This window comes from Copadichromis virginalis, linkage group LG8, assembly GCF_057382275.1.
Source record: "Copadichromis virginalis isolate Kocher_CV1m ecotype Utaka linkage group LG8, C_Virginalis_male_GT1.1, whole genome shotgun sequence".
In the NCBI taxonomy this organism is placed as follows: Eukaryota; Metazoa; Chordata; class Actinopteri; order Cichliformes; family Cichlidae; genus Copadichromis; species Copadichromis virginalis.
Genome location: NC_140625.1, coordinates 16,380,282 through 16,402,360, shown reverse-complemented (window position 1 = coordinate 16,402,360; position 22,079 = coordinate 16,380,282). Strand labels below are relative to the sequence as shown.

Here is a 22,079-nt window from a genome sequence, read left to right as displayed (position 1 = left end):
CCATGAGTCTGTCTTCCTCTTTTCCTCCTGCCTGGCATCTCTGTGGGTCAGTATGTCCACTTTCCCTCCTGTGGACATGTCCAAACCACCTCAGCCTTACTTTTTTTGTTTCTTTTCTTCCCAGTGGCACAGTATTCAAACCATACATTGCGGCATGTTTCGTTACACTCTTGTAAAGCTTCTTTCGCTCTTGCTGCGATCATTGTCAGAAATCGCCCCTGGCACGCCTCTTCACTCACTCCACCCTGCCTGCACTCCTTTTCACCTTTCTTGTGCACTGCCTGTTGCTTTGGATGGTTTGTTCCAGGTATTGAATGTCACCCACATTTGCTACTTCTGCTTCCTGCAGCTTTACTGTTACATACTCACACTGGAGATCAGTGTTTGCAAATATCAGCCCAGGGCCATTCCCACCTGACCTCCTGTGTCAGCCTGTCCATCACCATGCATACACGAAGGGGCTCGGAGCCGATTCCTGATGTAATCCAGCCTCATCTGTCACTCCTGACTTCCTCATACCACACAGTTCCTCGCTTAACAGCCTGTCATGTCTTCTGGACAGCCTCTGTACTTTTACATTAACACATTCAAAGTAATTGTAACATCTGCATGTTTTATCAAAGACACTTTTAAAGAATCTGTTTTGTAGCAGCCTGATATGGCAAAACGGCGGATTTATGGAGTGAATTCAAATATATCACCTAAAGAAGTTTTAATAAATTATTTAACAGCAGTGGGAGGAGATTCCCAGGCACAGTGATTGAGATGTGGTGTCAGCATCAATCAGGCAAACTAAGTGATTATAATGTGCATTACACGTTTTGCTGTTATTCCTGGTAATACTGTTTGCAAGTGGTTGCACTAGCTAAGTGCTAGACACAGTTTCCTGGAGGTGGAGGCCTGTTGACCGAGCACAGGTTTTCTCTAACTAGGATGGATGGGGGCAGGAAACATGAACGATGACTCGCACTACAGCATTTATAGGCTAAGCTAATTTATCTTGCCTTTAGACATTTCTGCTGGCTCTGCATATCGTTGGGGATCTCACTGCCCCGTCCATCTCTACAGTCTTGAGTATGCAGATCACAGAGAAAGCTAAACTATTAAGACTGGCCCTAAAATTACACCTGAAGTGGACTGTTGCATATATTTTTGTTTTTAAGAGCGCATTTTATTTTATTTGATATCCATCGATCTAATTGAAGAAGCCTTCTAAAACTTTTTAAAAACTGGTTGTTTTCTTTTTTTTAAGTGCTTGAGTGTATTTCAAGTATTTCACATTTGATCTTTCCCTTAAACTCCTGCTCAGACCTCTCACAGCTGTTGCCAGTGATGTAAGGTGAGGCTGGATTACCAGCACCAACTCCTGTCAGATGCTCGTGTTCAAAGATTCCTCCTCCCTGGCTGTTAACCAAACGCTGACGTTGATCCTCGCTGGCCAGGCTGCCTCTACCAGCTGCAGGATCAACATCTGGACAGGAATGCATGTGGCAGACATGGGTGTGTGCAGTCAGAGAATCCCTGCTGAACAAAAGCTGCTATGTGGTCCCGATCACAGTTGTTATTTTTTTTTAATGGCACACAGAGCAAGACGCCAACATCCTGACCGCCGTGTCAAACCAAAGTCCACCGCAGGAAGTGCAGTAAAGGCAGTTTAGGAATGAACTAGGGGTCGGCATCTGTGTTTAGAGGGATTTGTTTGCTGTGATGGTACAAGTGCTGAAACTGCAATCAATCAGGAGACTGAAGAAACTACTAAAAGAGTCTCTGACAGTTTTTTTTTCCCCCAAGTTTGTTGCTCTGTACGTTATCAGTGTGCAGGGATCTCCTTAATTTGGTCATTTTGAGCACACAGATCTGGTTGTGAGCAGAGAAGGGCTTTTGCCATCTTCTGTTTAAACCTTCTCTTTATGAGGGGCAGCCTATGAGAAGAAAGTTGGCATTAATATGGAGAGGAGCGGAAACAGTTTCCAACAGTGGATGAACTGTGGCTCTGTATAAGGTAAATAAGGGTGATTCTGAGCTGTGAATAAGCTTTAGAAAACGTTGGGTCTAATAATCTAAAAAGCCTTCAGTTGATCCAAAATGATGCAGCGTTGGTACTGCCAGAGAAGAGAGAGAGAGAGATCGTATTTCCCCTATACTGGCTTCTCTTCACTGGGTCCCAGTTAAATCTAGAACTGATTTAAAAACCTTTCTCCTTACAACTAAAGTCTTGAATAATCAGTGAAAATAATGTCTTAAATGTTAGTTTGTAAAAGTAAAATGTGAGGCAGGTCCTTCAGCTTTCAGGTCTCCTGTCGAACCAGCTCCCAGTTTGGGATTCAGGAAACGGGCAGCTAAAAACATTCTGGCTGGCTCGGTGGCCCTGAACTATCCCGTATACCACTACAGGCTCAGACTGCTGCAGGACATCCCATCATCCACTGAGCATTTCTTCTGCATCATTAGTCACTCCTCAGCTGTTCATTTAGCTCTTCAGCATATCATTAATGTTTCTCTTCACTCTCACATGGTGTGTCTCCATAATCTCTAACATGATCTCTGGTAATCCCTGTTTCCCCAACAATACTGGGGAAACAGGGATTGATTCAGAAGACCCGATTTACTGCTGAACTCAAAAAAGGAGTACAAAAACTGGAGCCAGGAATCAGAATACAAGGAGTCATCAGGGAAACCGATAATTAATGAGACAACTCCAGATGGCTGCCGGTCCCTGACCCTGATTCCAGTGGATGCTTCTTCCTGTTAAAAGGGAGTTCTTCCTCCCCACTGTCCCCCAGGGCTTTATCATACAGAATCACTTAACCTGAAGTGACTTTTTTTTTTTTTGTGAATCAGCACTATATGAATGAAATTGAATTAATTATTAACATCTTATGGTGGATAAAGTAAATAAATGTAAAAAAATAAATAAACTTGTGGATTAGCTGATAACTATAACAGTTATAAATTGTCTTAATACACAATATGTAAATAGGTATCATATAAGAACATATAAGGGCCTTGTTATTACTAATACTTATCACAAGAACCTACAGGTGAAGCTTTGGTAGCTGAGTGATCAGTGATGAACTGAAAGACACATTCATTACCAGGTGGTGAAAAGCTGGCTCAGTTTGTCCAGAAGCCAAGTATGTGAGAGGTCTGGGTGGGCTGGGAAGTGAGACATTAACCTCTTCTTGACCCCACAGGAAGAGGATTTGGACTTTAGGTGAGGAATCTGTGCGAAAGGTGAGAGATCTTTCTCTTTTTAGTCACTTTAAACACACATGAAGCCGCTCTGTGTGGAGGCCAGGACTGTGAAGACGTTCTAGGCTGAAAGAGATGTGGAAAAAAGCACCAAGCTCACTTCACTCAAGTTTCCATCATCATTATCTCTGCCAGCTGCCTACTCTGCATATGGAAGTGATGTCATTATTGTCCATTCAAAAATAAGGCTTCATTCAGAGGGGCTGCATGTTGAGCTTTCTGTTTGTGACTTATAGAAGTTTTGGTCTGTGGAAATATTTACCGAAGTAACCGTATTTTCTTTCTTTAATCTAAATACAGAGCTATAATGCTGCCTATTCATGTCACTGCATGCATAGCTTTAGTTTGGCTGTGTTCTGTCACTGTGGTGCAGCAATTTGAATGATGGATTATATTTACATTAATCAGTCCTTTCATAGTTGGCTGCACGGATGAGGCTCAGTTCCTGTCCATGGTTGTTTTTATGCTGTACGACGGTGCTTTTGTAATCCAAGAGTGACCGGTGTCGTCGTCTACCTGCTATTTTGACAAACCTTCAGGGAAACATCATTCATGCTATAGACACATAAGTAACTGCACTGACGACTGTTCACCCGTTTACATCGCAAAACTGCAGGCACTGTGGAAAGAGCGACTTAAAGCCTACAGCTGAATGTTTGTCACTATTAAAGGATTAGATGTGGTTGAGAGTAGTTTTGGAAATGTCACTGATGTTAGTAGGAAAAAAGTTTCTAATCCTAATACATTTATAATTCATAAAAACATCCATCCATATAATTATGGAAAAAAGAAAGTGCACCTCTGTAAGTTCTAATATTTCACATATTAGGACATTAAATATCATGTTGTCCTAAGCAGGTCTTAACTCTCCAGATGAACATTGTGTTATTATTTAAATACATCCTCTCTGCTTCTAAAGAAATTCATGTTGCAGGCAGGTGCTGATAATCAAATGCATTTGATTAACTGATCATCAGTTTGTGTGGGCACCTCTGTGAAAGCAGAGGTTTTGACATTTTGCTCGTCTGGAGCATTCAGGTGCGTGTTAACACAGTGGAAAGGTGAAAAGACATTAGCAGCGATTGTTGGTGAAGTCCATCATTTTATAGTTAGAACAAGTAGTTTCAAGACAGCTGCCAATCTTTACAGGAGTGGACCCCCCCCCCCCCAAAAAAACAAAAAACAAAAACAAAACTTCAAGGTCAGACTTGCAATACTCAGGGAAACTGGAAAAAACCAAGAGCTACAGCTCACATGTCTCAGGAAGCATGTTAAATGTTAAAGTTCCTGACAGTACAATTATAATAATTAAGTATGGCTTGTTTGGAAAGTGGAGGCCATAATGCACATGTTTGGCAAAGAAAAAAACACAAACAGCACATATTAACTGTCAGACACGGTGATGGAGGGGTGATGGTTTGGGCTTGTTTTGCAGCCACAGGATTTGGGCACCTTGTCGTCACTGAGTCAACCATGAACTCCTCTTTATACCAAAGTACTCTAGAGTTTAATGTGTCCATTAGCCTGAAAGCTTGGCTCATATTGGATCAGCAACAGGACAATAATCCAAACTACAGCAGCAAATCTACATCAGAATAACTGAAAAAGAACCAAATGAAGGCAAAAACGTTTCCCAGTGTACTTTTTTCAGTGTTTTTCACACACTGCTTCTCCATTTTGGTTTAGTTTGTATTAAATAAACGACACTGTCCTGAAACTGAGGGTTTCTTTATTCAAATTTCCTGCATACATCATTTCTGATTCTTTTCTTTCACTTTATACTTTTAAAAATGGTGTATACGTATAGTTTTCAAACTATCAGCTGGCCCAGCCTGTACCCTGCACCCTCCACAGGTCATCAGTCAATGTCCAATCTGGTAATCTCCCTCTCTTTGCTTCTCTCTGTTAAGTGTTAATGTACTTTAAGAGGCCAATTATTCAGTTAGTGTGTGCACACCTCTGGTGCATCTGCCAGTAAGTGGGGGAGGGTCCACCACAAACAGAGCTGGTGAGAGGAGGGACGCCTCAGAGCTGAGTGTATATTAGGCCCTCGTAATCAGGTTAGGTTCCCCACTTCGGAACATCTTCATCCTCCCGCTGGGTCTCAAAAACATTGTCTTTTAGGTCCAGCATGATGGGACAACTTCTTCTTCACAGTGCAGTGATCCTTTGGCTGGTGCAGGCAGCACACACAGGGGGTGAGTGTGCTGAAGCGCAGATTATCTGATAACATCTCGTTTGGATGTTTAACGCTTGATTTACATTTATTTGTGTGTGTCTGTTTTTGCCATGTGTTAGTTGTAACAATTCAAAATACAGTCACCAAATTGTTTTACAGGTAAACCATGTTAGGATAAATGTAAATGAATATAGGCTGCAGGAAATAGCCAGAGTAAGTGTAGTCGCTGGAAAATTTCCAGGGGTGTAGTTTAGTGTGAGGAAAACTGGGATTGAGTTATGAGCTGGTATATGGCCAAGGATGATGTAACTGGCACAGAGGAGCCGCTCTGTGTCTGTACATCCGACATGTCTCAGTTTGTATTCCATCATTTCCTTTCCTGCACCTGACGTCCATATTTCCTGATATCAAAGAAGGAAATTTAGTTTGAAAGTAAAAACCTGACAATCAGAATATTTATTGAACCTATATGTAATTTTAACCTATATTATTGTATTACCGGAATAAGCTTCCAGTTGATATTCGCATGTCTGAATTTATTCAATCCTTTAAATTACGTTTGTTAACTTATTTATTTAACTTAGCGTTGCAGATTAAAGTGCTCTGTGTTATCTGGTAATGTATTTTGCACTTTGTTATCACGTCCTTATGTCATTTTAATTTTATTTCATATTATTGTATTATTGAGAAGCACTTTGGTGTACCTGTGGTCTTTAAATGTGCTATATAAATAAAGTTGTATTGTATTGTATAAACATCAACCCTTTGAGGGCTGGATTCAAAATGACAGTGAAACCATGCCATGTGCTTCAATTTAATGCAAAATCAGTTAGAGAATTTAAGATTTCCTTTAACGATGTGAGAAGGAAATGCAGGAAAGACATTTTTTCAATTCTTTTAGAATAAATAAAAGTGTACATGTGGTTATGTTTTCTGCAAGACTCTCAAAATATCCTGGCTACACTCCCAAAAACCTCAGGAATCAAGTTATCCGGACTCCGAGGAGTCCTGAAATAACATAAAGTCGGTTATGTTAGTCGGGCTTGCCTGCCAAATTTCTAACAATCGTGTTAAACCAAAATCTGAGCAAGATGAGCCGTAAATCTCTTTCGTCTGGTCGACCCTCTACCAAGTATCCTTGTGATGATGTGAGGGAGCTCTGTATTTAGTTTTGTCTTTACTCGCAGACTCGGTTTGTGAAATCAAAGCTGCTGTGGCAGCAGCGGTCTAAATTTAACATCCCTCTGTGAGAAAGTAAGAGAATAGTTTTACCTCTGACACAGTCAGTTCTCCGTTCTTTTGTAGAGGGGCTAAACTGCAAATCAAATAAAAGTGAACAAGGAAAGACATCTAAACATTTTTGTTGTTATTTTGGATCCTTATACGCAAATTAAAGGAGGACGCTAATTTAATATGTGAACAAAAGCAACTAAAAGCATAAAAATACTTTTAACTAACAGCATCTAAGTGGAATTACACATTTTTACTATAAACACTAAAACATCTAATGTAACTGAATAATGTGAACTTTTCTGAAGCAAATGAAAAATGATCTGATTAAAAATTAAAATCTGCAGCAAAGATTTCTGGCACTTACAACGCAGGAACTCCAGCAACACTTAGCCGAAAATGCGCTGGCAAGTTAATAAAGAGGAACAACTTTATTAACTGACCAATGCGTTTGGGCTTGTGGCCTTCATCAGGGTCATAAAAATTAAAATCTGTCATGCGTGGAAAAACAACCCGCTCTTTAAAAACATGGAAAATACTAATTTCTTAATGTTGCTTACATTACATAGACTCCAAGATGATTTTACCGATTATATAACAGGGTAAAAATGTATTGTCTAACCGCTTCACTTGTCAGAGTTATGTTTGTTTTATATAACACCATTGCCAGATATCTTCTGTGATGTTTTCGATTCCTTTCTTTAAGTTATCATCAATGCGGTGACCATGATAGTGATGAAAGATGGAAACTGGTTTTATTTTGTTTTAATTGGAGTGTCCTTCATCTGAATTTGTAGTCTTAACTTTATCTGAAACACTTTAAGGATGCAAAATATTCAATTCAATTCAATTTTATTTATATAGCGCCAAATCACAACAAAAGTCGCCTCAAGGCGCTTTATATTGTACAGTAGATACAGAGAAAAGTCCAACAATCATATGACCCCCTATGAGCAAGCACTCTGGCGACAGTGGGAAGGAAAAACTCCCTTTTAACAGGAAGAAACCTCCAGCAGAACCAGGCTCAGGGAGGGGCGGGGCCATCTGCTGTGATTGGTTTGGGAGCCAGAGATGAATAATAACTAATGATTAAACGGAGAGAGGTCTATCAACACATAGTGAGTGAAGAAGAAACACTCAGCTTCAAATGTTGGCAGAAAATATAGTGGGTAAGAGCTGTAGGATGACAAATAGTAATCAATTATTGTAAATGTAAATGTTATCAGGAAATGATCAGACAGGAGAGGGTTTTCAGGAAACACTGTTAAATGTTCAGTTTCTATGCCGTATGTTAAAACAAGATCTAGAGTGTGATTAAAGTGGTGGGTGGGTTCTTTTACATTTTGAGAGAAGCCAATTGAGTCTAATAACAGATTAAATGCCATGTTGAGGCTGTCAATTTTAGCATCTACATGGATGTTAAAATCACCCACAATAATTATTTTATCTGAGCTGAGCACTAAATCAGATATAAAGTCTGAGAAATCAGACAGAAACTCTGTGTAAGGCCCAGGTGGACGATATATAATAACAAGTAAGACTGATTTCTGAGTTTTACAGCTGGGGTGGAGACGAGGTTAAGCATCAGGCTTTCAAATGAATTAAAAGTCTGTCTTGGTCTTTCGTTAATTAATAGGCTGGTGTGAAAAATTGCTGCCACACCACCCCCTCGGCCTGGGCTTCGAGGTTTCTGGTAGTTAGAATGACTCGGGGGTGTTGATTCATTTAAACTAACATAATCATCCTGCTGCAACCAGGTTTCTGTAAGACAGAGTAAATCGATTTGTTGATCAATTATTAAGTCATGTACTAACAGAGACTTGGAGGAGAGAGAGCTAATATTTAATAATCCACATTTCACTGTTTTACTCTTTGGTTCAGATGTGGATACTGTATTGTTCTTTCTTTGTAATTGTTTATGTTTAAGTTGTTTGTTGCTGGTTTTTAGTTTGTTTTTTGTCTGTTTGGGAGCTGACACAGTCTCTATGGAGATGGGTTTTTGGGGGGTAGCAGGAGGAGAGAAGCTGCAGAGCGGCGTGTAAGACTGCAACTCTGCTTCCTGGTCCCAACTCTGGGTAGTCATATTTTGGGGGGTTTAATAAATTTGTCCATATTTCTAGAAATGAGAGCTGCTCCATCCAAGACCAGGTTTCCTCCAGAAGGTTTGCCAATTATCTATGAAGCCCACATCGTTTCTGGGACACCACTCAGACAGCCAGCAATTTAAGGAGAACATGCGACTAAACATGTCACTCCTGGTCTGATTGGGGAGGGGACCAGAGAAAACTACAGAGTCCGACATTGCAAAATAAATGGCTGAGACCAATGCTTTGTATTAGTGGGTTAAAATTTGGTGTGTTCAGAGGATATTTTTGCTAATCCAAATGTTTTTCTTACTATTATTAAACTGGTAGTCTTACACTCAGCGTCTTGTGTTTAAGGTTACGGTGCTGTGGCTGGAGTACATAATGGACAACTTCCACAGCCTAACGGTGAGTCCATCACATCCTGTCCATTTTGTGTCACCTTTGTTGCATTATGTCCATGTAAGTCACAAGCTTTTGTTCACCGGCTCACACTTTTTATTTCTAGGAAGGACACCGCAGAATGGTGGAGGTGTAGGAGCAGTGTTGATGCCATCAAAACGTAAATTATCTTCACAGATTCAAAAACCATGAAGTGAACTGTTTGCCTGATTTTGAGATTTATGTCCTCTTTACTCTTTTTGTAAGGTGTGGGCCGGGCAATGGGGCCAAGAACTGGATATGCTGGCTATCCTACAAAAGGAGTCGGTCAGTGATAACACAGTTTCATTGCTGTTACTGAGGTTACAGATACAAACAGTAAATCTGTGTCCATACACCTACTGTGTACATTTACCAAATCTTTCTGCTGATGGTTACTCATATTCCTACAACAGATTTTTCTCTGATGCCGGTACTGAAGCACATTCAGTGGTTATGTTACATCTCAGAATCAGTCATTTGTTCTAACATTGGATCTCTGTTGGCACTGTGTTTCTAATTCAGGGGGATATCCTGCAGTTTTATCCCACCAAAATGGAGATAACTCCAATGGTAGACATTTCTCCATTTTTAAAATCCACTTAATGATCAATGGCACGATAAAAATCACTGTGTGAATTTTTTTGTTGCAGGATATCCTGTTAAAGCCAGTCCCACCAATAGACAACAAACTAAAGGTGCTATAACACATGTTTTATAACTAAGGCCTCACACATCTACACTAAATCACATTCGATTTTAACTTTGTTCTTTTTGCAGGTAATGGCGCTCAGGATGGCAGATATGGATGGCAAGGACCTAAAGGCAATGGTAACGAACATGTAAACCAATACAACAGCACTGCTCTACTTTAATAAAACTAGCATAGTTTCCATTTATGCTATTGTCTTGATTATTAAAGCCTTCTTGTGGTGGCTATGTGGCAGAATAACGAGCAAGATGATGATACTGGGACTAAAAAGGTTTCTGAATCTGTTGTGTTGCTAATTTGTAGGTAATGCAGCTGCTGCACATGGAACAAAAGGCAATGGTAAGACAGTTATATGAAAAAGGACTCTCACTTCACAGTCCTCAAAACTCAGAACACCCCATGATTCAGTAGTTTGTAGAACTGCCTCTAGCAGCTATAAACTCTATGAAGTCTCTCACATCTTTGTGGAGGAATTTTGGTCCTCCTTATGTCACTTTTGTTCTTTGAGATTTGAGGGTATTTGTGTTTATTCAAAGCTCTCTTAAGATCTTATGAGAGCATTTCAATCGGGTTGGGGTATGGACCATGCTGTTGCAGATTGGTTGGTGTCCCTGGGATCAAAATCTAAATCATCATCACGTCATGAACTTCAAAATCGAACATGCTAACTGAGAGATGCAGAGTCTGACAAGCAGCTCTTGGGTTTTCTGCAGATTCTCTGAGCATTGCATGATCTCATTTTGAGGTGAATTTGGTGGAACAGGAAGATGTTGAGTTGTGTCTACACACACATGAATGCTCCAGAGCAACAAACTGTCAAAATGTTTTAGAGTGCTGCTCACATTTGCTGCAGAACCTGCAGAAAGGGTGTTTTTAGTTTTTCAGGACTGTACAGAATCATGTGAATTTTTCTTTTTTAACATAACTATATTTTCTTTATGTTTTTATCGGTGGTTAGTGTTTTTGGTGTGTATTTGGTGTTAGTGAAGAACCTGGTTGCGAATTATAAAAACATAACAATGTTTTAAAACTGGGAGGGGTCATGATTAAGGTGTTAATTAAATTAAGAACCTCACATCTGTTGCAGGTTATGGTGCTGGTTCTACTGGAAATGTGCCTAACACCAAAGGTATTCTTTGCAAAACATGAAGTTCAATGCATGAAGATTAAAAAAAGGAAATTAAATAGTTTTACAATTTTGTATATTATCATCACTCTTTAGGTCAAGGAGCTGTAGCTGGTCCATCGACTGGCTATGGGACACGACCAAATGGTAAGAAAGTAAATGGGTCATTTGGGAGCAGGCAGCTGGACTCTTTGACTTTTAAAAGCACACATATATGTTAAATACTCAAAATATTTAACAGGCCAAGGAGGAGCTGGAAGTAAACCTATGAAAGGATATGGCCGACCACCTTATGGGGCAGGTAATGCAACTTCAGTTGCTTTGTTGTCCACAAAGGTGAAAACGGTGATGTAACATTGGTATATCTACATGAATAAAGGACCGGGTAAGGGAGCCTTCAAAGGTCTGGGAATGCCTCAGTTTGCTGGAAGTTATAAAGGTTATGGAGCTCAGCCCATGGCAGGTGAGTCATATAGATGTCACACGCTCAGTCCTACAGGTGTGTTTGGCTAATGTACTGGTTATCTGTGTTTTTAGGTTACAATGTTGGTTATGGCAGTGCTGGTTTGGGTCTGGGGCATCGGTATGGGAATGGGTGGATGAAGGGACCGAAGCCAGGTAGGACAATAACAACATGCTTCTCTGCTTTTCAACTTTATGTCTTCATCTATACACTCAACATAAATGAACTCATGTTGCAATGTTGAAACTGTAGGCTATGGTGCAGCAGCTGGTGCTTCCAATGGACAAGGAGCAAAACCCAACGGTAAAGATCACAGAGTGAATATTGGTGTATAATTGGTGTATAAATCAAAAGCTATAAAATAAAATTCATTATTCATTATTCATCATTGTTATTCATCATTGTAAAGGTTATGCTGGGGCCAGAGCACCTTTCAGCAATGGAGCCATGTCAAATGGTAGGTTAACATGGACAAATAAATATTATTGCCACATGGAAGTTAAATATTGAATTTCTGCTTGTGAAACTATTAAGGTTATGGATCCCAGAATGGTGGAGCTCCCAAGTCTGCAAAGCCAGGTAACTGTGCATCCACAATAAAATGTTATATTTCAACCTAAGTCAGTGTCAAGATAAGTATCAAGCTTTATTCTTAAAGGTGACTTATGCTAAACAACAACAGGATTTTCAAACAGGGTAGAAAACTTTTCCATGCCATTAGCATCAAGCTATCAATTGCCAACGATGCTATTCTTCCTCAAATATTATGTTTTTTTACACTCATGTGTGCATAGGCTGGCATTGTGTAGTGGTTTACACATTCGTCTAACAAAAAGAAGGCCCCTGGTTTGCAGGGAGTACTAATCTCTTTTTCTGCCAAATCAAAAATGTGAAATTACCCACCCCATATTTCCCAAATACTTTATTGAGAGGGGGATTGGTTTCTGACTATTTTGATCCAGGTGCAAAAAAAAAAATCTTTAGCTTTAACTTGAATGAAAGGATCTATGAGTGAAACATGGATAGTGTTTCAGAACAACTGTCATTTTTCTCCTGTGTATTTCTTTAGTCTTCGGAAATGTTCCATACGGGTATGGTGCCAAACCCAACGGTGAGACCATTCCTTCTTTTTCAGATTTCAATTTACGATTCAAAACGTCGATGCACATCTTGAATATCGATTTGAACATTACTAATATTCCTTTTATGAACATTTGACAGGATATGGAGGCTACAGAGGAGGTGCAGTAAGACCACCACCAGGTAATACTTGTGTTGTACGCACATCACAAAATAAATGTGGTTAACTCTGTAAGGATAAGTATATCATACCTTACACATGGGTTTTTGTTGCTTCTGAAAAATCTGTGATTATTTTACCCTGAAAAACCTGAATAAATTACACAAAAATGTCAGATTTACTTAAAATCATAAAGATTAAAACTCATATAGTTTCTTTTCTTTACTTTCAACTTGTCAGAATGTTCAGTAAACATCCCAGTTTCAAAAACGTTTAATTGCCTGGCAGTCATTTCCTGTTTCAGGCTTTACAAGGTTAAATTAAGTTTTGAAGTTTCTTTAAGGAGTTTTTTGATCTCAAGGTTATGGGAAAGGACCTGCTGCCAATGGATATGGACCCAAACCCAGTGGTAACCAATTACTATTTTCTGTTCTGGTGCTCTATAGTAAATGTTTCTGGTTTAATGCCATTGGTGTATTTATATAACCTCATGTTTGACTAAGGTTATGGAGCTGCGGCAGGGCCTGGAGTTAATGCACTCAAAGGATACACAGCCAAACCCAATGGTGACAAGCTACTCTTTATTGTTTATCATTTGCTAATTTCTATTCACGTCAAAATTGTCATTTTTAAACATAAAAATCCGCCTCGAGAAATTATTATTCAATTCCGCACTAGGTCACGGAGTTAGAAATGGTGCATTGGGTGGATACAGAGGAAACCCGTACGGTAAGTTTGAGTTATGAGATGGCAAATTCATACTTGAAACTCCAGCAGCTAGGCCCAAGCTTCAATGCTGTTCTGATTCTGATGCCGTCTACAGGGTACGGAGGGTCAAAACCTCAGAAAACTACTAAAGGACTTGGAGCACCAAGTGAAGGCGTGAAAACACTCGACAGTGGTACGAATTCTGCAGAACACATACAGCATTTGGGAACCAAACAACTGAGTTGTGGACAATCAATTGTTTTTTTCTTTTTGCATCTGTTGATGGCCCCTCATGTGTTTCTAATGTCTGCACTGTTTAAACAGGATATGGTGGTCCTGCTGGTGTAACTAAAGGGCAGTTGCCTAAAGCAGCCAATGCAGGTAAATGCTCCTATGCATGTGTTCGGTGCAAGGTTGAGATCCCATATCATTAGATAGCACTACAAAAATGCTTCTGTAAACTTAAGCAGACAAATGCTGGGTGTGTACATTTGAACATTTGTACATTTTAATTTATGGTCTTGGAGGTTTCTTCCTGTTAAAAGGGAGTTTTTCCTTCCCACTGTCGCCAAGTGTTTGATCACTGGGGCTCATCTGACTGTTAGGGTTTTAAATTTTTTTGTTTTTTTTTAAGGTTACAACATGCTGCCGAATACAAAAGGCCAAGATGGAAAGGGTGCAGGTGAATTTAGTGGAAAGAGCCTCAAAGGTGGAGTTCTTTCTCCTGAGCAGCCAAGTGTAGCACCGCTGGAGGGCCTTTCCCTCCGACAAGCAATAACTCGTGGCGCAGTGCCTTTTTCCCCGACAGGTGGTGTCCATGCTGAGGTGTCAAAAGAGAAATACCAAAAGCTTGTTTCCCCTTTGCCACAAGAAAAAAACTACAAGCAGACACCGCTGGTCCTTCAGGTTCCACCAGAACCAGCCCCAGCACTTCCTGCCAAACACTCAAAGTCTTCAACCACAGGTCCACAGATCAAGGGAGAGAAGGTCCCCATAGCCAGACCTCCACAGGGGGTTTCCCAGAGTAAACCAGCACCAGGCCCAGCAGCTATCTATCCAGAAGGCAAGTACCATTACCAGGGTTAATGCTAGCACCAATATGTCATATTACATATCGCTGTGGTGACCCTAATGAGAGAGAGAAAAGAAGATGTTTAAATGTAGTACTTTAACTTCAGGGGAAATCTTATCAAAGCTATCGCTGTTATTACTGGAACTGCAAGTGACCTTTTTCATGGAACTGGAAGTTTCATTATGGTTAACAAAACTGAGTAACAAAAAGTTTTTATAATTTAGTTTGGTTTGCATTCGTTTACACACACTGTGGATGCACAAAAACATAGATTTTCGACATTTTCTACACTACAAACGATAAGCTCATTGTCGCAGGTTTAGTCAATTAATCTGCATAAATGCTGATGACATTTATGACCTCTAGGTTATATGACTGGGAGTGCTGTGCCTGAGCAAAAAGCTGCAGAGGCAGAGGTTATTTTGGGGGTAGACAGCACCGGTGAGGGGAACGCTGCCCCTGAAAGCACCAAAGCTGTTCCCGAAACAGAGGCAGCTCAAATTACAGAAACCACCGCCGCCGCTCGGGAAACAGCGACTGTTGTTGTGCCTGAAGTCGCACCAGAAGAAGCCAACATCAAACATGAGGCTGAGGCAGAGATTGATAACCCCGGGGTCAAAGGTCACCCTGCAGGGGAAACTGGGGCAACGGGTAAACTAAGTCTCAAACTAAGTGGGTGTGATTACTAGACGTGGAATGCATGCGTAGATGTTTAATGAATGCTGTGTTTTTTCCTAACTCTCAGTATTCTGATGATATCATAGCTGTTATGATCTTACAGGGTTGACCGCACTGTTCACTCTGTACCATGTTAGTAGTTGAATTCAAACTAGGCTCAATGAACATTTACAGACCATCCAGACCCCTCAAGGTGACAAACACACAAATGCCAGTCGTTTGTTTGAGAGTGAATCGTTGCTGCTGGACCTGGTTCTGTTTCAAAAATGATTGTTGTCGTGTTGCATGTTTTCTTCAATGCTGACTTCAAAAAATTACCAACCTTTTTGTTTGGACTTTTTCTCTTTTTAATGCCAAACCCCTCACCTAAAAATTGATATCTAATGGTTTTAAAGTAATGTTTTGGGAAATTTGCGCCTAATTCAACTTTTAATAAAAACCTGTTTTGCTACAACTGAAAGCTTTCTGCTGAGGTGTGACATGCTGGTGAGGATTAGTGGGTTTTAGTTCCTTTGATTAGCTGTTAGGCTATATTTCTGGACTTTATGCTAAGCTAATTTTAACTAGCTGTACAGCTACAGGAGCAAATATACATATACAAATATACATATACAAATATACAATTATATGCTTTTATTGTTTGGAAGTACATGACTGAAAAGTTCACCAATATAAAATATGTCATTTAGATTAAAGGGTGTTTTGTGACATTTTAACTTTTGTTACGAATTTAATTACAGCATATTCAGTGCATGAGTTGAATTGCAAGTTTAACCCACTAATCTGATTTTTTTTTCCACTGCTAACTGTTGATGCCGCAACACCTGAAAGAGCGACTGTAGATGGAGCAATGCCAATCACACCCTGACCTTTTGGTTTCCTTTTTTCAGAGAGTGGAAGAGCTTCAGTCTCCAAGGGTCAAGGAGCTAAACCAACCAAACATGGTAAACATTTCTCTCTTTTCTTTGAGTAACAAAAAGAAAGCTTCCAGCTCTGTCAGAACTGCCTTAATTCCTCATGTTAGAGGTTCAATGAGGCACTGAAAGACATCAGTGTTTAATAATCAGTAAACTGTAATAATAATAATAATAATAATATAATCAGTTACTGATCAATAATAATAATAATCACCAACGTGATTACATTTAGCAGTCATTTAAGCTGCTGGTGTTACTACTGATCCTCTTTTACGAACACAAAGTCTGCCTGTTTGGTAGATTCCTCAAGTCTAAAGTTCATATATGTGTGGTGGTTGTTGTGCTTATGATACTACATGCTGTTACAGACTGTGGACCATCAGGAGTACCAAATGGGCAATGGATGAAAATCCCTAGACCTGGTAAACTGAGAGTCTCTTACTATAGTACCAGTGTGTCTTAATATGATTATCATGTACTATATTTAAAGCTCTAAAGCTCTCCGTTTGCTAAAATGTTTGCTAAAATTTCCACTGTTTCTCCATGTGAAACGTATGGCAAAAGGAAATTAAATAGTTACAGCAACCTCTTCACTCATAAATAAAAAAGTCAAAATATTAAAGGGAGTGAAAACAAGTCTTAACTTTGGTTTCTGATGTCATTTCAGATTATAACACAGGTGCTGGAGCATCTATGGGCACAAACACCAAAGGTATGTCTAATAATATATAATAATAATAAGACCATTTTGCACAGGTATAGCATTATTTTTGCTTGTTGTTCATATTGATTTCTTGAAGTTGCTTTGAGGTTATGAAGCAGGAGCAGATGCTCAAAAAGGAAATTTAACTGTCAACATTTTTTGACAATTATTGCATGGGTCAGGCTTTAACAGGTTAAATCTGTTAACAGTGATCTTAGTTTTTAGTTTCACAAAACAATGTCAGGAATCGTAGCTTTATTTTCAAGGCGTTTATTTTATAATTCCTCATTTACATGAATGTGTTTTCTTCCTTGGCGTACACACACACACACACACACACACACACACACACACACACACACACACACACACACACACACACACACACACACACACACACACACAATTTGAGGTTTTATTGCAGGAAGCCAAATGTTCCCTGGACTTGGCAAGGGATACGGAGCAGGTAATATTTGCTAGCAGTAAATGTCTTGATCACAAACAGAAAAATTTTGATGTAATTTTTAAAGTACAATCTGATTTGTGTAGGATTTGGAGTATTTGTTTTGGGGGGGTTTTGTTCTCAGCTGAAGTGAGGATATTTTTCCTGTATTCACTCAGGTTTTGGACGAGGAGGCTACCTTGGAGGTGAATATAGGAACGGACATACTTTTGGAGGTGAACCTTTAAATGGAAACGCGTTAGATTTAGTGCATTGTATCAGTGTGTAAGATGATGAGTAGTTAGGCGTAAGGAAGTTTGCATCTTTAAAAATCTGCCATTGTAATTTTACTGAAATTGCTGTTTCTCTCTGGAACTGTTGGGCCATATTTTGACTGCCATTGTTGGATATTAACAGCTAACATAGTTTATGTTTTGCTGCAGGTTATGCAAATGGCTACGGTGCAGGTTTACAGCCTGACTATGCAAGTAAGAGCATTTTATGACATTTAGTTGAGAAATGTTGTTTTGCAGAAGTTAATTTTTGTGTAAACGGCAACATTTCCCTGTGTTTCCAGGCATTGGACAAGTTGTGCCTGTTCCTGATGGCAAATCAGGTATGGTAATGAGTAATAGATAAGGGTGGGTAGATAGTTATAGCTAAATATAAGATAATCGTGAAGTATATTAGGTAAATATGACACAAAAGGTAAATATATTCCAGTGATGCTGATTGGACAGGTAGGACAGGACAGATTCCATACAATGGAGCTCCAGTGGTTGCTGCTGGAGTAGATGGTAAGACCATGTCGCCATGGGAAAAACTGATCTAAGCACGTGTGAGCAGAATATCAGACAGAGAAGAAGTCTCCTTTCTCCCGTGGAGTAAAACTTTGGTTGAAATTGAAATATTTTTCATACATTTGTGCAGGGATGAGTCAGTTTGAGCATCAGTCGGCAGGTCTTGGTCCAAATGGAAAATTAGGCAATACATATGGTGCCTAGTAAAACTTAACATGTTCACATGTATTTTATTTTAACAAAATACAACTAATCTTTGTTTAAAATCCACAAAAATAAATAAATTTTAGAGACCTATAAACAGCAGAGTTTTTCCTGTTGTTATAGGAATGAGTGAATTTGCCCTTGGTGGACAGAAACTGGGTGCTGGGAAAGGGGGAAAAAAGAAAGCACACATCTAATAACATTGTGCCTTTCTGCAATGCACAACCTTCAACCTTCAACAGTATTTGTCTCTCATTACTTATGTCCCATCTGATCACGTGTTCTGCTTGCTCTGATTCAGGTATTGGCATCGGTGGGCTGCAGTTTTCTGGGCAGCCTGTTGGTACGGGAATTAATCGTGCAGGAAAATATGGTACGTCTGTCACCGTGCTGTGGCTTGGCTGAAATTGTGCTCAACAAAGAGGAAGTATAACCACACTTGTCCCATTTTTTCCAGGTTATGGATTTAGCCCCTATGGTGCTGCAGGTGACGGAAAGCCATTTGGAAAATATGGTGAGAACATATTTCTTTTAAGCAGTCTTTAAAACATACACTCACCAGATTTTAGGATTTGATTTCGTAAGTATTTGGACCTTCTGCAAAAACACTTGAAATTTAGCTCAGGCTCCAGTTTCTCTTCATCATTCCTGCGATTCAGAACATCCTCTGAATTATATAAATTCAACACACTTACTGGTGCTGTTAGTGCCAACTTACACATGGATCCTATACCTGGAGACTGGCTAATCATTCTTCTAATCCAACAAGAAACACTCTCTAGTCTATCCAGAAATGAACCAGGAACCCAAGGGGAGAGGAAAATAAATTCAAAACTTACACTTAGCTGTGAAAAGGCTTCCCGTAAAAAGGTTGTGGTCGTTTTAAAAAGTTTTCTTTCCATCTATGCCAGGATATGGAGGGTTCCCCAATGGTGGACAACTACTTGGCCTTGGCAACGCTGGAAATACAGCTGGTAAATATGGAGAGTAATGACAGTCACTAAGTTCTCTTCAGTTTGAATTACCTGGTAAACATCTAAACCTCAGTCACGATCCTCTAACCATTTTTGTTTTTCTGTTTCTTGTGTTCCGCTGAAGGTTATGGAAGGCTGCCTTATGAAGCTCAACCAGCTGGACTGGGCCTGGAAACAAAATCTACCGGTAAATATGATTAAAACAAATAAAATTAATTTTAAAAAAAAGCCTTTTAAAAATGCTGATTGGCTTGTCGTTAAGGTGAATTTAGTTGCCAAACAGATGGCTAACTAAAAGCTAACTAAACGGCATAATGTGTTCATTTGCATATGATACTAATGATACATTTTCCTCTACTTTTGAAATGACCTCATATCACCTCATCGCTTTTCTTACCGCAGTCATCTCCTATACTCGCGGCACGCCAACATCATAGAGCTCGTGCAGCTTACAAACACTGGGTGGTGCCCCTCAGCAAGCTTGCAGAAGTCAGCGAATCAGAAGAAAGTTTTTGTTGTTTTAGGGAATGGGGTCTTAAAGAGAGAGCAGGTAAATGGCTTCTCTCAAACACAAGTGCAAACCTATGAAACCTTCCTGTAAAACACAAGCGGAAAAATACAGGAATGAAAAGGATTATAATATATAATACAGTATTTTTAATGTAGGTGTTCCCCCTGTTTGAAATCTTTATGCTAAGCTGGGCTGAAGTTTGACTGTAGCTTAGACATGAAAGCAGCAGTGGTTTTCTAAATGTAGCTCTCAATGATGAGTCCACAAAAATGCAGACTACAATAAAGAATAAATAAACCAGAGCTGTGAAAACCACAGGGTGACAGGCTGTGCACAGAGAGAAACCACCGTACACAGCATCCATGCATTTGTTCTTTTATTGTATTTCACTTTTTATGATTTTTCTTTTCAGGTCTGGCTGTGTCACAATATCAACCTGACCCACTCGGGCTTGGACATAATGTGAAAGGAAAATATGGTGAGACTGAGCAAACATGGTGCCACCATGTACCTGTCAGCTTTTATCTGGTTTAATTATCACCTTCATGTTTTCATCTTTGTTTAAGGTGGCGCTGAGGGTCCCTATCTACCACAGGCTGTTGGTTTTGATGGTGAAGCTAAATCTTCTGGGAAATATGGTACATAATATCTGTTTTATGTGTTTTTTTCTTTTGCTTTCTGTTTTAACTGTTTAAAATAAGATCAACTTGATGATTTGGTGATAATTTCTTAACAGATAATCAGGGAGCTTACCAGTCACAGCCTCTTGAAACTGCAGCTGAAGGTAAAACTGGTCATAACTTGTCATTAATTACCCGACCAGTCAGGCTTGAAGTGTACAAATAATTTATCTTCATTTTGGCTTAAACAGGTGCAGCAGGTTTAACTTATGAGCCCCAGCCGCTTGAGTCCAATTCAGCTAGAAAATCCTACGGTGCGTCAGAAAAAGGATTTGATCTCTGAGAGATTCACAGAACATATGGACCCCAACATCACCTGCTTCATTCATCTACTCTTTCTTTTCTTTTTTACTCACAGTGAAAGGAGAGCTGCCCACTCCAGGGCCTGCAGCTGAAGGCGTGGGGAGATTCATTGATGGATACGGTGGGCATAAAAGCTTATTCTGCATTGGTATCTGCTGTGGCTTCACTCTGCTCACGTCACTGTTCATCTGACAATTTCAGAAAACCTGGGCTACATAAATGGCCGAGTGCAACCACAAGGTAATAAAAATAAATAATAATACTGATATTTAGGTTTACATTTATATATTGTTTTCATGCATCTTTTCTGCCCCCCCCCTTTTATGGCACTGTCTCATAATTGCTGTGTTTCCTGCAGCCCCCACCCCAAGCCCGGCCTATTCGTCTGTCCACTCGCGTCTCCCTGCAGAGTCTTCATTCACAGCTGACGCGATGCCCGGTGATGTTCGGCACTTCCCCGATCTAGAAGGGACAGCCGGCCTCACGCTCGACTCAGCACCCGCTGCAGAATCAGAGGGTACGACTCAGGTGTCCGAGCAACCCGATGACCTGCCGCGTCAGATACACATCCAGCAGCATCTCAAACTGCATTTTCAGCCACAAGGTAAGGCCTGAAGGCTTTAGACACTTCTGCACAGACCATCCAGTCTATATTTCTGCTCTTGTCTTTCTCCCAAGTGTTGACATTTTGTCACCATGTCATCAAAAAAAGGGAGTGTGGAAGCTAATTGTAAAAGTACATTTCGTCATAGTTGTAGTCCTTCTGCATTCGATTGATTTAGTTCAGTCTGTGTACCAGCTGCATGGCTGTTGAATTACTACATATTAAATAATAAAATTGAATATTTCTGTCTGTTTAGGAGCAAAGGACAACAAATATGAACTGAATGGCTTCTTTGGGGATACTGGGCATCAAGGTGAGAACAGACCTGTTTTTTCCTATGTGCTGTATTTATCTTAACCAGCCTGCTCACCTTTCTCCTGTATTCTTGTCCCCTCCCACAGGTTAGCTCTACTGAGACAACAAATTGAATCTCTCTTAATTGTTGTTGTATGTGATATAATATAATAGTGATAATTTGGTGTCTTGTTTAGTTTTGTCCTTCACATTTTTGTCCCATGTTTACTGTTATCCTTACAACTGAAATGTAATTTTGTTTAGCATTTTTAATAACCCCTCAAATTAGTTGAAATATTTCTAAAAACAATAACTCCATCTAATTTATTTTACATGAGAAATTCTTTTTTACTACTTGTGGCAATCATGTGTTGTTATTGTACAGTATTTGAGTTATTAAAACTACCAAAAGAACCTCAAAGTGGAAGTTGTTTCTTTACTGACCTGTGCATGTTTTACACACACTGCTGGCTCTGTAATTTG

At 39.7% G+C, this 22,079-nt stretch overlaps 1 protein-coding gene across 1 annotated transcript; it reads left to right on the top strand.

The window, feature by feature from the left end:
• Positions 1 to 5,383: 5,383 nt before the first annotated feature.
• cmn (calymmin) lies at positions 5,384 to 21,870 on the top strand. Its single transcript, XM_085467230.1, has 44 exons — positions 5,384 to 5,450; positions 9,103 to 9,153; positions 9,254 to 9,307; positions 9,394 to 9,453; positions 9,691 to 9,738; positions 9,819 to 9,863; positions 9,946 to 9,996; positions 10,181 to 10,216; positions 10,965 to 11,006; positions 11,100 to 11,150; positions 11,245 to 11,304; positions 11,383 to 11,466; positions 11,541 to 11,621; positions 11,719 to 11,769; positions 11,876 to 11,923; positions 12,001 to 12,045; positions 12,536 to 12,577; positions 12,688 to 12,729; positions 13,068 to 13,115; positions 13,210 to 13,272; positions 13,385 to 13,435; positions 13,530 to 13,607; positions 13,739 to 13,795; positions 14,049 to 14,477; positions 16,055 to 16,108; positions 16,450 to 16,503; positions 16,749 to 16,793; positions 17,197 to 17,250; positions 17,406 to 17,462; positions 17,670 to 17,714; positions 17,804 to 17,842; positions 18,532 to 18,603; positions 18,688 to 18,744; positions 19,142 to 19,204; positions 19,329 to 19,391; positions 20,128 to 20,193; positions 20,282 to 20,353; positions 20,452 to 20,499; positions 20,587 to 20,649; positions 20,754 to 20,819; positions 20,900 to 20,938; positions 21,057 to 21,302; positions 21,559 to 21,615; positions 21,704 to 21,870. Exons 1-44 carry the CDS (start codon positions 5,384 to 5,386, stop codon positions 21,706 to 21,708), a joined length of 2,949 nt encoding a protein of 982 aa, XP_085323356.1. The 3' UTR covers positions 21,709 to 21,870.
• Positions 21,871 to 22,079: the final 209 nt, after the last annotated feature.